Source organism: Protopterus annectens, chromosome 8.part1 (assembly GCF_019279795.1).
Source record: "Protopterus annectens isolate FY-2018-M chromosome 8.part1, PAN1.0, whole genome shotgun sequence".
NCBI classification, from domain to species: domain Eukaryota; kingdom Metazoa; phylum Chordata; order Ceratodontiformes; family Protopteridae; genus Protopterus; species Protopterus annectens.
Genome location: NC_056742.1, coordinates 242761101 through 242776294, shown reverse-complemented (window position 1 = coordinate 242776294; position 15194 = coordinate 242761101). Strand labels below are relative to the sequence as shown.

At 43.7% G+C, this 15194-nt stretch overlaps 1 protein-coding gene across 1 annotated transcript in view; it reads left to right on the top strand.

Annotated features, from left to right (window-relative positions):
- The window catches only part of PHAF1 (phagosome assembly factor 1), a 1784739-nt gene that overhangs the window by 1032935 nt on the left and 736610 nt on the right, over window positions 1–15194 (top strand). Inside the window, exon 9 of the mRNA XM_044081838.1 lies at window positions 5874–6007. Coding sequence (XP_043937773.1) covers window positions 5874–6007 — 134 coding nt within the window. The remainder of the gene's footprint in view (window positions 1–5873; window positions 6008–15194) is intronic.

Here is a 15194-nt window from a genome sequence, read left to right as displayed (position 1 = left end):
GATTTTATGAGGGATCTCAGCTTCTTACTGAGGCTGACCAGGGAGTTCTTCCAGTCATGGGATTTTAATCTTTTTTGCAACAGTTTCTTTCTTCTGTTGTAGCGTTTGTTTATGGCGGGGTATCACCAGATTGGCTTCCTTTTTTTGGAGGATAGCATCTTGGTTCTGTTAGGAGTAGCACGATCCATGCACTTGTGTAAGTGCTTATAAAGTGCATTTGTGTAGGATTCAGCAGTCGTACCTCTATTGTCCGTCTGCATGGGTGTTGTGGTTTGCCACTTCTGTCTTAAGAAGTGTGAAGTGGGCTTTGAAGAAATTTTTTACGGCGGTTTCCCAAATGGGGGGTGGGAGTGGGGGCAGGATGTGGATGTCTAGGCTGATTAGCTTGTGGTCGGATCTGACCAACGAGGAATTGACCTCTGGTGTGGAACACCGGTTGCCCATGTTGGTAATGACCAGGTCTAGGATATTGCTGCCCCTGGTTGGGGTTGTGGATAAGTTGATCCAAGGAGTTGGAATTTATGAATCCCAGAAAACATTGAGCAAAAGAGTTGGTACATGAGTAGTTTTCCCAGTTAATGGTTGGGTAGTTGAAATCACCCATTATTAGGGTGTTGAGTTGTACCCTAATATTTTCCAGTGTATCAAGAAGTGAGGAGTTGGAATCCTGGGGCATGGTGGGAGATCTGTAGCAAGTTACAATTTGGATTGCAGTCTTGCCCAGAGATAGTTGCACTTGGATAATCTCGGATGCATTATGCTGAGCAACTAGCCTGGAGGTGTGGATATCCTTAATGAATATGGACACGCCTCCACCTTTAGTATTTCGGTCCAGGTTAGGTGGCCGAAAGGTGTGGTATGAATTACAGCCTGGTAATGCAGGGGTGCTCTCTGCAGCCTTGAACCAGGTCTCTGTCACTGCACAGATGTCGATATTCTCCATTTTAAGGAGTACCTCGAGTGAATGCAGTTTGAGATTTAGACTTCTAGCATTACCCTCAGATTTTGCTTGCATGTACCTGTTATGGTGGTGAATTTGTCATTTGAACCTTGCCTAAAAAAGGCACTATACGGGTGGCAAGAGCCTTAGCCAGTATCTGGAATCCCAAGGGTAACAGGTGCAGGCCATCTCTGGCAAAGCATCGTGGTCTGTCGATCATGTCACCCTATGCAGACAGATACTGAATCCCCTTAGAATGACACCAGAAGCTTAGCCAATTGTTGAAGTCAATCATTTTGTCCTTGTACTGTGGTATCATTCTGGGTGATGGCAGAATGCTACTCAGGGCTAGGTTCATACCAGCCTGGGCTACAAGATCGGAGCGCTCCTCCATGTCTCTTTTCATGTAGTCCAGGGAGGTACATCTCAGGTCATTCACACCAACATGGACAATGACAGAGTCATATTTGTACTTGTTGTGGAATGACCTGAGTGCGTGTATTATGTGGCGGATCATGGCACCCCAGCAGGCAGCTTGACAGTAACTTTATCCTTGTTTAGCCTGGTGAATGGAACCTCAGTGTGCCTGACTGTAGAGTCACCTATGACTAGAGTGCTGGGTACGTTGTTATGCCTTATAGGCTGTGGTTGAGTGGCACACTGAGTTTGTGAGCTGTGATTCATTTGGGTTGTGTTTGGGGGGGGGGGTGGAGGTTGCATGCATTTCTGCTTTGGAGGTCTCTGTTGCTTGAGCAGATTTTTATTGAGAGCCTCTGTGAATGTAGGTGTGTGTTTTGTGTTGCTGTGTGTGTGTTTTGGTGGTGTAGGTTTTGAGGGGACTATGTGATGAGTGTGGTGCAAGTGTTTACCTTCTCCTCTTGACTGTCTAGTCCAGTCTTGGGTGAAGAGAGCTTTGCTTCCAGTTTGGCTATATGAGTGCATCTCTCACAGGTTATAGTGTTGGGTGGTAGGAGGAGAGGGTTGTCTGTGTACATGAGGCGATTGCTGCATTGCCCCAAGATGCCCAGATTCATCACAGGAGAAAACACCAGGAGCTGACCCTTAGACATGCCTGGATAGGTGCTTATTTATTAAGTACTAAGAACTGTTTTCCTCTAGACAAGTGTGGAAAGTTGAGTGCTGTGGTAATTTGTAGCTTATTTAGTGCTTACAGCGAGTTTTGAACAAGTGCTGAGCTCAAAGAAACAGATTTGAGTGCTAAAACTAAAAAAAATGGCTAGTTCTAAGGGAAAATTTGAAGAGCAGACTTTATGGCGCCAGGAATAGTTTAACCCTAGCTAAGCGGCGATGCATAAAGTGTATTCTTTTTTTATATAACAGTAGCAAATGAGCAAACTGATTTAAACAAATTAACCAGTAAAAAGCTAAAAGCTGAGCCCTGTTCCAGCAGTCTTCGATCAGACAAGTTCTAACTGCACACTCCTGCCACTAGGGTGCAGAGGAACCTTCTCCAAAAAAAGATGGTCTGGATTAGTGCTCAAATTATACAAACAAAGCTAGATTCAGCAGGTCTGAATTTATTCTATGGTACAGCAAACAAGGCACACCGATTTCAGAAAGAAACAGTTCAAATAAGCAGGCACAATAAGCCTTTAACCAGAAATTCGCAGCTCAGAAGGGCAGAATCTACCCTCTCCTCCCACAAGATTGCAGACCACACCTTCTTAATGTAAAAAAGCTGGCCCGAAGCTCAAGTGCTTAAACCAGAACTAATACACTCTTAGAATAACAGACACTAAGCCTTCAATCATTTCCTTAAAAACATGCACACATGGTAAAAAGAGAAATTTGTTATCTAGTATAACATAAAAATGTATATAATTTAAACTCTTGACATAGGCAGTAATAATTTTTTCCTGAATTAAAATAAAGCTGACTGCCAGCTTTTTTTAACATTTTCATTCAAATGAACAAGGGTGGCCACGGTGGTGCAGCGGTTAGCATTGCCACCTCACAGCAAGAGGTTCTCTGGTTCGATTCTCGGCTGGGGTGCCTTCTGTGCGGAGTCTGCATGTCCTCCTTTTGGTCGCGTCGGTTTCCTCTGGGTGCTCCGGTTTCCTCCCACATCCCAAAGACAGGCTGTAGGTGGATTGGACACTCTAAAATTGGCCCTAGGTGTGAGTGTGTGCCTTCTGTGGAAGGTTGGGTGCCGAGCTGGCAACTCAAACACCGTAAAACTCCACTGCCAATCATGAGCAGACAGGTGATCCACTGTTGCGACCCCTAACCAGGGGAAGCCAAAAGAAGAAGATTCAAATGAACAAACAATCATATAAAATTATGTAGAATAGTGTCTACATCAGAACAAATAAGCCTAATGATTCAAAGAAAATCTGTAAGTATGTTAATTAACATAACTGTTGTAAAATTCATAAATTAATATTTTTCTAATAACACATTCACTTGCAACCAGTTATTATATTCAGAGGCAATCTTATTTGTTCTCATCTTAATAGTGATCAGTTAATTTGGGCATGCAATGTTAGCAATATCTTTATAAGTTCCATAATCGAGGGAGACATTTAATTTTTCCATTTTTGTAGTAACTTTTATAGTAATGTCTAAAATATTGCAGAGAAGAGGATATTGTGTTATGGGAATACTTTGCCACCCTTCAGGAAGGATGTGATGGCCTTTCTTACGTATTTGGACTTGGAATTCACAGAACTTGCAGTAAAACTCTTTATATTTGACAGTGAAGTATATCTTCCTGAACCTGTCATTAGTTTAAACAGAGTACTGCGTAATTGTGGTAAACTAAAAGTAAACAGGACGACTGGTTCAGATGGTATCATGAAAAGGATATCAAGAAGTTGTTAAATTTGGTTACTTACTTTTATAACATGTTTAATAAAAGAGCAAGGCCAGGTGTAATTCAGGTGTAATGGAAAATAACAGACCAGTCAGTATGTTAAATAATATTGCTAGCTTCAGTGAAGCATTGGACTTTGGATCATTTGTAAGATAATTGGTGGTTAAACAGTAGGATGATACTCATGGATTTGTTTAAAAAAATCCATTACCACTAGTGGTCTGGATATTAGAGCCGATGAATAAAAGCTTTCTGTAAATATAATCTGTATGGCTATGCCTAAACCTTTGTGTTATTAAATCCTTGGATTCTAATTTAAAAACTTCACACAATAGTGTGCTTGTAAATTGAAATTAAAATTTGCTTACTGGTATTTCAGCTAGTGTTAAATGTAATAACAACATAAGTGGCCGGCGAGTTTTAGTAACTGAAGTTCCTCAGAGATCTTTTAATTTTGGTATAGGCCCTGTCTACATAGTATGGACTTGACTTACAATTTTCCTGAGTATGGTATACTGGATATTATGATGATTTAAAAGAAAGACTTATTGCGAAGTCCATTAAGACAGATAATCCTTTGCAACTTTATTTGAATATTTGTAGTTAGGCAAATTAAAATAAATTGCATTTTAATGCCTCTAAAAGTAAATCAGTGCATCAGGGATGTAATTGTCAAAAGACCATTTATTAACTAGGCCTTGAATTCTTGAGTAATGCAGAAGCTTTTTTAATTTTAGGAATTCCAGTGTAAAACCAACAGAAATATTGCTGCCATTATATTGAAAAAGTCAGATTGGGTTTGCCCTTTTTATTCTGCAGAAGATATCCACCTTATCAAGTTGATGGTCATGTTTCTTTTAACCTTCAAGTGTCAGTGACCACTAAGTGCATGTGTATGTGTGTGTGTGCAAGCGTGCATATATATAGTGTGTGCAAGTGCTAAATCTTTTTTATAACAAAAAACAGTTATGTCTAGAAACAGAAGACACCACAAAAAATGTTTGTGGGGCGGCACCCCACTTCCCTTCATGTTGGGGTCCCCCCCCCCGGCTACTCTTATACTAACTCTGGGCTTGCTGTATCTGGACAAAGGGAGAAAGCTCTTTGATACTCAGTCTCATTGTTAAAAATAAAAGCATGAAATCGCACATTAGGGAGCCAGTACAGATGCTGATCACTAGTTTATGAGGTCTAAACCTGCACATATATCTGTGCATATGTTTACAGATATTTATGCAGGTACATATGTGCGTATGCATATATGTGTACAGCTGTATATGTGTGCATGTATAGACATATGTATGTTTGTGTGAATGTGTTTGTGTGTGTGTGTATATATATATATATATATATATATGTGTGTGTGTGTATATATATATATATATATATATATATATATATATGTGTGTGTGTGTGTGTGTGTGTGTGTGTATATATATATATATATATATATATATACATATACACATATATGTACATATATTATATGTACTCCTCATCACTCTCCTCTGCTGTCTAGGCATACGGCTTGATTTCTAAGTCATTATTTTTTGTAGTTAGATTAGATGTGTAAATCTATTTGTAGATGTGTTACACTTTTACACCCTTACTTTTTTGTTACCAAATGTGATTAATGCGGGAGGAGTGGTTGCACTTGTGGATTAGCATTTACATCCATATCAGTCTTGACAATCTCAGCTGTATCACCTATATTCCCTGTCCTTTTAAGACTCTAGTGAAGTCTTCTGATTTGTGGAGTCTTAGACTCTCCAGCTAAGAGCTCTATCTAGTGGGAATAAATGCTGAAGATATTCATGGTTTGGAAATTATAATGAGCATAAGTATTTCAGCATTTCTGTATTTGAAGTTGTATCCTCGCAAGAATGCATGTCTATGTAATACAAAAATAAACTGCTGAAAAATGTTGATATATGATGCATTTTTCCTAGTTAGAAACAAGACTTAAATAGTTAAAGCAAATGTATGTTAAGTGCTTACCAATGTAAATGAGGTGATTTTAGCAAGAGGTTCAGCAAACAAGCAAAACTTCACAGCAGAAACGTTTACATTGGCATTTCAATGTCATGTTTGTCTTTTCAGGTTGTGGCCCAGGGGTACTGGGTGATACAAAGATGCGGGTATTTGAACAATCTGTGTACTTTGGAGATTCTTGCCAGGAAGTAGTGAGTGCTCTTGGGTCTCCACACAAGGTGTTCTACAAATCAGAAGATAAGGTAAACAGAAAACTGTTTGATGCATGTGCCAATATGGAGGGCATAAATTAGCACTGTTTACCTGTCATAGTTTTGTCGTAGACCCCAGCACATCTGCATTGCTTTGGTCTACCTAGTTAGCTTGGTTTGCTTTTAGAGGCTAAGTAAAAACTGTAGTGCTTCATGAGGAGGAGGTGCATGTGTCTTATAGATAGTGTTTATTATTGTACAGAAAGCCATCTACAATGGATAACTCTTTTATCTTTTGATATACCCTGCTTGACAGTTCTGAAACTGTTTAGACCCTGCACTCTTTCACTGCCCTCTTCTGTTTTTTTCTTCCAGTCACTTATGTTGATTCTTATTCCTACTGCATGTTGTTAGAAAGTTTGTGTTTATTGCCTAATCACAGACCTTTTATGTGTTCCAATAGGCACTTGATAACCAGCCATTACCTGTTATAGGAACTTCCCATATTGCTGGGGTGAGGCATACATTGTGAAAAATTGATTTGTTTGTTAACTTGTTGACAAGATGAAGATGGTTTGAAAAGCTAGTGATCTGCATCACCATAAGAAAGTTGGGTCACTTAGGCAGTGGTATGAGGAGCCACTGCTGTAATCCTGGGACCGGAATGGATAGAAGGGAGAAGATAAGGTAACTGAAGGTTGGGTATTAGCCAAGAGATTCATCCTATAGGCTCATCCCTCTGATGATCACCTGCTGTCTCTCTCTTCTGGTGAGAGATTGTGGGAAGCATGAGAAGTACCCCCCTCAGCAGACATCTTTGGTGATGAGTCTCAACATTGTATCACCATCCATCCTACATTTGAGCACCCGGGATGGCATTTCAACTGGTCTGTTCACATATAACAAACTCGAGTCCATTGGCATTTGAGCTCCAGCTTAAGGAATCTTCCTTCATCGAGGCTTGCTTGCGAGAATTTACGTGACTTCCATAGGTTCACTCACTCATCAGGTGGACCTTTGATGTGCTATGAAGTTAGACTGTGCATAATTTTTTCAGTATGTGGTGGAATATATCTTTATGAGCATAAAAAAGTATACAACATTAGTACTCAGAATAATGACAGTAAAAGACCCCAGTAGGCCTTTTGTGAACTGACACCACCTATGGTATGTGCCACCCCAGTTTTAGGGGACCTTTTGCCTAACAGTTAGTACTCCCCTGACATTTGCTTATTGTCTTTTATGGCAGATGACAGTAGGTCCCTAGGTAGGAGGTAGAGACATGGGAATCCCCTTTTCCTAAAGTCTTCCATGTGAGGATAATATTTTATTGTCCTTCTCTTTTTTAATTTCTCCAAGTTTTTTAGGTTTCAAATACTATGATGGGAATGGACCCCATTTCTAAGTCAAAGTACGATTAAAGATCATGAAATTAGTATTGTTTCACTCTTTGATGTTAGCCAGAAGTGCTCTTCTCAGCACCGCAATGTGCCCAGTAATGACTCCTTCTGCAGTTCTTATGGTGTTACATGAATTGGTAACATATCTAAATACGATTGTAAATTCTTTTCTATAAGACCAGTTGCTCCTACTACTATCGGAACTGTCTGGGTATCTTTCTTCCACATGGCTCTCGTTTCTGCCTGCAGACCAAGGTATTTTATGACTTTGTCTCTCTCTGTACGCAAGACACTGTAGTCACTAGGTCTGCCGATTTCAATGATCAATGCTACTTTTGTCTTCTTTTCTTGGACCACTATATCCGGTTTTCTAGCATCTATCTTTTTAACTGTTGGATGTAATGGGATACTGTCTCGCCTACATTCATAACTGATGGGCTCGGAGCCGATCCATCGGCTCCGACTCGGCCAACTAATACACTAGCACGAAGTCTCTCATTGGCTGGGCTACTCCCTATCCCAGGATGCACTACACCTGCTTCCCCAGATCTCGTTTGCCGCTTTACAAGCTGGACGTGGTCTCGACTTGGCTGGAGCTAAGTGGTCCTTTTCTTTACCTTTACTGGTCTTTGACCTTGGGTTTTTTCTATATATATTAATAAAACAGCTGTTTTAACAGCTATTCTTTGTAAATTTGTTATATCTTCAGTTGCGTGTGTCAAGTGATTTCTGGTACTTTATTTTTGCAGTCGGGCAAGGCCCGTTTAAGTTAGAGGGCCTTTGCCCTACCTTTGAGTGCTGTTTTAAGTGGTGTTATTATTGTTAATTGTTTTTTTTTTCGGACCAAGCCCGTTTAAATTAGAGGGCTTTGGGCCGCTGAACTTGTTTTGTTCTGCGTCTGTTCACTGTGTTCTTGTCTGAGGTAATTTTTCCTCTCAGTTCTCGTGCCTTGTGTCTCGCGCTCTTCAGTTAATATATTTTTATTGCTTGTACGAGGGAACCTGTATTATGTCAAAAGAGCAGAAGTCAGGCTTTAAGAAATGCACTCGGTGCAATTACAAAATGTCCATTACAGACAACCATTCAATTTGCGTTTATTGTTTGGGGCCGAAACATCTACAGGAGACATGTAGTGTCTGTCATGCTTTCTCCTCTAGGGTTCTTCAAGAACGCAAAAACAAACTGATACTGAAAGGGCTTATTAAACCCTCCTTTGAGGAAGCCTTAGATCCTCCTGTTGCTTCCAAAAAGAAAAGATCGTCGGCTCCGACAAGTCCGTCGGAACAGACTACTAAAAAGCAAAAATTGACGACTTCTTCCTCGGCTCCACTGACTTCGGGGCCGAGGGTCGAAGGGTCTGCCTCGATACCTCTTTCCTCGGCTCCATTAGTTTCGGAGCCGCAGGTTGGAGTATCGAGAGGTGAATCACCTCCATCGGTTCCAATGGCTTCAGAGCCGGTGGAGGTGTGCAGCTCAGACTCTTCCCCCTCGGCTCCGAAGAAAGCTCCTTTGGCACCGATTGTGGTCCATGCTGTGGTGGAACCGGCGCCGATAGTGTTGGAGCCTTTTCGGAGCTGGTCCCCTACTCTCTCGGAGCCGAGAGGAAAGTCTTCTCGTCGGTCTACCTCCTCTAAATCTTCGAGACTGTCTGATCAGGATCTGGATAGGATGATACAGAGGCTTTTCCAGTCTCCAGTTTTTGCTAAAATGGTCTCGGCTCCAGCCCAGTTGGCTTCGGAGCCGATCCCCCCTCCAACACATTCGATTCCTCCTCCAACCTCCTCGGAGCCGTTGGAGTCGGTGGTGGTGGAGCAAAGCGGAGCCATACGGTCGGAGCCGAGACCCCTTCGAGGTCTGTCGGTTCCGACTGTGCTTCCTACCCTGTCCTCCGGTTCAGGGTTTGGTACTGCGACTTCTTCAGCCGGGCTCGAGGGGAACACTTTGGGATTGGGTGCTTCGGTGCCTAGTCTTCCCCTCGGAGGATTGGCTGCTGGAATTCCCAGTACCATCGTGGCCTCTAGACCAGTGACCTCCATGGAGTCTGGAGGTCCGGCCTTTGAGGCCATGAGGAGCACGCTGGCCATGCCTTTGCCGGTTCAGCAGGCTTCTACCTCACCGTCCCTAGACTTGGAGACTGGTGCTTCTGTTGTGTTGCAGTCCCCCGGCAGCGGGGCCCCAGGGCCTGAGGATACCCCCATCGGGGGTTCCCTTCTTCCGGGAGGTCCGTCCGAAACTGCTTCGGACGAACCCTCACGGAAGAAATTGTGCAAGAGGAAGCACGTAGACTCCCAAGATGAGTCTGTTACATCAGATACTGACCTCGATGACGCAGAAGGGTCCCCCAAATCATCTTCGGATGATATCTCTTTCTCAGATATCTTGGAGATTCTGAGACAGAGAGGTGATTGGCAGGCCAAAACCCCTTCAGCTGAGGAGTCAGTCTTCCTCAAGGCCTTTGGGGCCCAGCCTTCCACCTCCTGGGTGTCTCCGCCCTTCGATGAACTCCTTGATTTGGTTTCTCGAAGGGCGTGGGAACACCCTGATTCTGTGGAACCGGTGCCTGCGAGACCCAATAAGTTTCTGTCAGCCCCCCCCCCAGAAGGAATTTCTGACGAAGGGTGTGCCTGTAGATGCTATGGTGGTGGCTTCTGCCACACAGCAGGACGTGGCAGAGGCTTCAACGTCTGTCCATCCTCCTAATAAGGATTCCAGGAGCATGGATAGGTACGGGAAGCGTACCCTGTCTTCAGCGGCCTTTACCCTACGGTCGCTGAATTATTTATGTCATTTTACTAGGCTCCAAAGGGACCTCCTTAAAGAGCTAAATGACTCCCTCACTGGTAATCTACCTGAGGCGCTGGCCCCGACTGTTGGCGCCCAGATGACTACCCTGTTATCCATCGTTAACTCGTCCATGAGGCTCATTTTGTATGCGGCCGAAGGGGCGAGTAGAGCAGCGGGAACAGGCGTTGCCCTAAGGAGACACGCCTGGTTATGCTTGTGTTCATTCGCGGAGGCCTTCAAGTCTTCCTTCGCCGACGCCCCCTTTGATGGGTCATCTTTGTTTGGACCCAAGGTGAAGGACACACTAACTCGGTGCGAGCAAGAGGGCAAGACTCTGACTGCCGTTGGGGCCCGTTTTTCCACTCCTTCTAGGCCTTACCCCAAGGCTCAGAGAGGAGGGAAAATGTGGTTCAGAAAATCTCAGAAGTCCTTCCCTACTCCACCCAGTGATTCCCCCTCCAGAGGCAGGGGGGGGGGATTCTGGAAGACGCCGCCCCAGAGGTGGCAGAGGCCCCCGTAACTCTGGAGACCGCGACTCCTTTCGTGGTTCTTCATACAACCAGCGTCCCTGAGTTGTTGCCCGACTGTGCAACTCCGGAGCCAGTCGGGGGTCGTTTTGCGGTGCACCCACAAGCTTGGAAATCCATAACAAGTGATCAGTGGGTGCTTCGCATTATTACCGGAGGATATATCATCCCCTTCAACAAAACCCCCCTTTCCTTAAGGGAAATCCCGGACGTACCACCCAGTCAGCGGGATCAGGCAGCAATAGAGGTTTCAAAGCTGCTAGAAAAAGGAGCCATCCAGCCTGTCCCCACCGACCAGATCGGATCAGGAACTTACTCAAGATTATTTTTGGTACCAAAAAAGACAGGGGACTTCAGGCCCATTTTGGACCTCAGTTCATTGAATCGTTTTGTGCAAAAGTCCAAATTCCGAATGGTCACCCTTCAATCTATTCTTCCTTTGCTGGAGAAAGATGCATGGATGTGCTCCATAGATCTCCAGGATGCTTACTATCACATTCCGATAGCTCAAGAGTCCAGGAGACACTTACGCTTCCGCCTCGGAGTCAGTCATTTCCAATTCCGAGCACTGCCCTTTGGTCTCACCACAGCCCCCAGGGTGTTCACCAAGTGTCTGTCTCACCTGAGGAGTCTGGGATTCCAAGTGTTTCCATACCTAGATGACTGGCTCCTTACTGCCACCTCCGAGCATCTACTATTCCAGGCGCTCAACGCCACGTTCACCTTGGGCCGTTTCTTGGGGATTACGTTCAATTGGCAAAAATCTGTACTACAGCCATCTCAGCGTATTACTTTTACAGGTGCAGACTTAGACACAAAAAGAATGCGCGCCTTTTTACCGGCAGCAAGAATTCAGGTTCTACAAAATCAAGTCAAATCCTGTCTTCCCCTATTAAGAGCCCAGGCCCATCGGATTCTACAACTGTTGGGTTCGATGGCGTCAACCATACTCTTAGTCCCTTTAGCCATACTTCACATGCGAATATTACAATGGCTTCTGTCGGTTCAATGGTCCTATCAGGAACTTCCCTTGAACCATTTAGTCATGATCACGGAGAGTTGCCGTCGGGATCTGCGTTGGTGGCTTCTCCAATCCAATCTCAACCAAGGGCGACCCTTTATTCCTCAACGTCCCGTTGCCACTGTGACTACGGACGCCTCCCAAGTAGGGTGGGGGGGTCATTACCTGGACAGGTCAGTCCAAGGCACATGGCAAATCCAGGAAACGCATTTGCATATCAATATCCTGGAGATGAGAGCGGTACACTTGGTACTTCAAGCTCTCCATCACGCTCTTCCACAAGGTCCGATTGCTATCCTATCCGACAACATGTCGGTGGTTTGGTATATAAACAAGCAAGGTGGAACCAGGTCTTACCCACTGTGCAGAGAAGCCATGAGACTTTGGCACTGGGCGGTAGCTACCAACCGCTTTCTAATGGCAACGCACATACCGGGGAAATCCAATGTGATTGCGGACAGATTAAGCAGAACCATTCTTTTACCCCACGAGTGGTCCCTCAACCAGAGAGTAGCTGCGAAAATCTTCGACAAATGGGGTCTCCCTTGCTGCGATCTGTTTGCCAGCCCTCACAATGCGAAATGCAGAGAGTTCTTCATGCTGTTCCCCTCCCAGGGACAGATTCCCAGGGATGCTCTGACCCACATTTGGCCCCCCGGTCTTCTTTACGCCTTCCCTCCGTTTCCCCTCCTACCGAGGGTAATACAGAAGGCCATTTACCTGGAGAGTGAGATGATTTTGATTGCCCCGCACTGGCCTCGTCAAGTTTGGTTCCCTTTCCTACAGAGGCATGCGGTAGAGGGTCCATGGTTTCTGGACCCGGTGCCAGACCTGTTGACTCATCAGTCAGGACGGCTTCACCCATCTCTCAGGTCCTTGAAGTTGGCGGCATGGTTACTCCACTTCCATCCTTAGTCCGAGACAATTCTCTTTCTCCGGACGTGATCCACATATTGTCTTCTTCTCATAAACCTTCCACTGTCAAACTTTATTCCAGCAAATGGAAAAGGTTTGCCTTCTGGGCTCAGGAACGGGGTATAGACCCCCTTACTGCACCAGTATCGGAGGTTCTGAATTTCCTGGCCTCCCTTTTTCAGTTGGGCTCTTCAGTTTCTACCATTAAGGTTCAGCTAGTGGCTATCTCTAATTTTCATGCTTCCTTTGAACCTTCATTGATGTCTCACAAACTTTGTAAGGCTTTCCTTAAAGGAGCATGGCTCCTTAGGCCTCCAATATCTCACCCTGTCCCCCCTTGGGACTTGAATATGGTTCTTGCTGCCCTAACTGCCCATCCTTTTGAACCAGCTGCTACCTGCGATTTAAAATTTCTGTCCTGGAAAACGGCCTTTTTAGTGGCCATAACTTCCGCCAGGCGGGTTTCAGAACTTCAAGCTCTTTGTTCTGATCCTCCCTATTTGATTTTTCACAAGCATAGAGTTTCTTTGAAATTAAACCCCTCCTTTTTACCAAAGGTAGCCTCTTCCTTCTGTATTCAACAAACTATAGAGCTCCCTGTGTTTTTCCCAGAGTTCTCTAATAACGCAGAATATATCTTGCATCAATTGGACGTCCATAGACAACTGCGTTTCTACTTGAATAGAACCGCTCACACGCGGAAATCAAATCAATTGTTTGTTTCCTTTGCAATGAACAAATTGGGTCAACCAGTAGCAAAAACCTCCATAGCTAAATGGATTAAAGATTGTATCATTTTTATTTATTCACAGGCTAACAAAGAGCTTCCCTTTCCAGTCAAGGCTCATTCTACCAGGGCAATAGCTACTTCTGTAGCTTTTCACTCCAAATTATCTATAGATGATATTTGTGCTGCGGCAACCTGGACTTCTCCGCACACTTTCATTTCTCATTACAAATTGGATGTGGTTTCTCGAGGCAGGGCTTCCATTGGTTCCACAGTTCTCAGGAGTGTTTTCCAATGAGCTACCCGGGATTTAGGTGCTAGGGACGCTGTCCCATCAGTTATGAATGTAGGCGAGATAGGATCCCATTACATCTTTTAGTTATGTACTTACCATAACTTCGGATGTATGGGATCCATCTCGCCTACATTCATAAGTACCCACCCTCCTTCCCCCTTCCATTCGGATTTAGAGGAGCTGTAGTCCCATTTGGAGATCTTTCTTGAAGAACCTTAGTTGGTTGTAGTGACTACTAGTTTTTCTGTGTTTGCATGGATGTATGAAAGCGAACAAACAAGATCTGGGGAAGCAGGTGTAGTGCATCCTGGGATAGGGAGTAGCCCAGCCAATGAGAGACTTCGTGCTAGTGTATTAGTTGGCCATCAGTTATGAATGTAGGCGAGATGGATCCCATACATCCGAAGTTATGGTAAGTACATAACTAAAAGTATTGGATGATCCCATGTGATATAAACTTCATAATTTTCTATGATTCTTTGTGGCTCGTGTTTCCAGTGTTTTTCAGCCACTTCGATACCATAATGTTTGCACAATCTCCAGTGTTAGTCTCGCCACATTATTATGCCTTTCAGTATACAGTCCCTCTGCCATTACTGTATCGCATTCCAGCAACAATGTGTGTGAATGTTTTCAGTTCAGTTTTACAAAACCTACATATGTCTATTTCTCCCACATGTTCAGTGGACTTTGTAAACCAGTGTGTACATAGCCCACTATCTTGGGCTGCCAATATTAACCTTTCATTTCTTATGTGAATTCACCTCTCCTTAACCATTCCTGTGTTCGTTCTTGATCAACATGTGACTCTTCCAGAAGTTTTCTATACTTGCAACTATATTTGTTTTTTCCACTTCTTGCCTTCTCATCTGGTCCTTCACCTTATATTCTTTCTTTTGTTTTTTAGCACATTCAGTTGCTACCTGGCTTTTATCTACTTCTGGTTTGACTTCCATTCCTGCTTTACATCGATATGCTTCTGCTAAATTAAGATTTATTCTTCTCATGTTTCAAAACTTTCACTACATTTGGATCTTGTGAGGACAGTAGATGTGCGTGGAGTCGCACAATTTCAGATCTATACATGTAATCAGTTTCAAGGAGGCCCATCCCACCTTCGAAACTGGGAATATATATAATCTTGGTATACACTGATTTTTATAAATCATTTGGTGAGCATGAAGTATCCTTCTTGTTTTAATTTCCAGTCTATCTAGGGTTGCCACCTTTTCAAATGCCCAAAGTTGGACTTTTTTTTGTAGAGCCATCAGATTTTGCAGGGCAAAACATACCCATGGCCAATACAAAGGACAGAACTTCATTTTTTGCCAAAATAAAAACTTGTTATAGCATTTGAATTGCTTATTCTATTTCTTATAACATTTAGGTGTTTTAGACACAAAATAACTGTTTTATTAAAGAAAATATAGGAAATATTTTTGTCCTAAAATCTCAGGGCATTTGCTGTTTTTTTCAATTTTTTTGCAGGGCACAGCTGCCCAAAGAGGGACTGTCCCTCGCAAAGTGGGACAGGTGGGAACCCTAAGTCTATCAAACACTTTTTGGGGC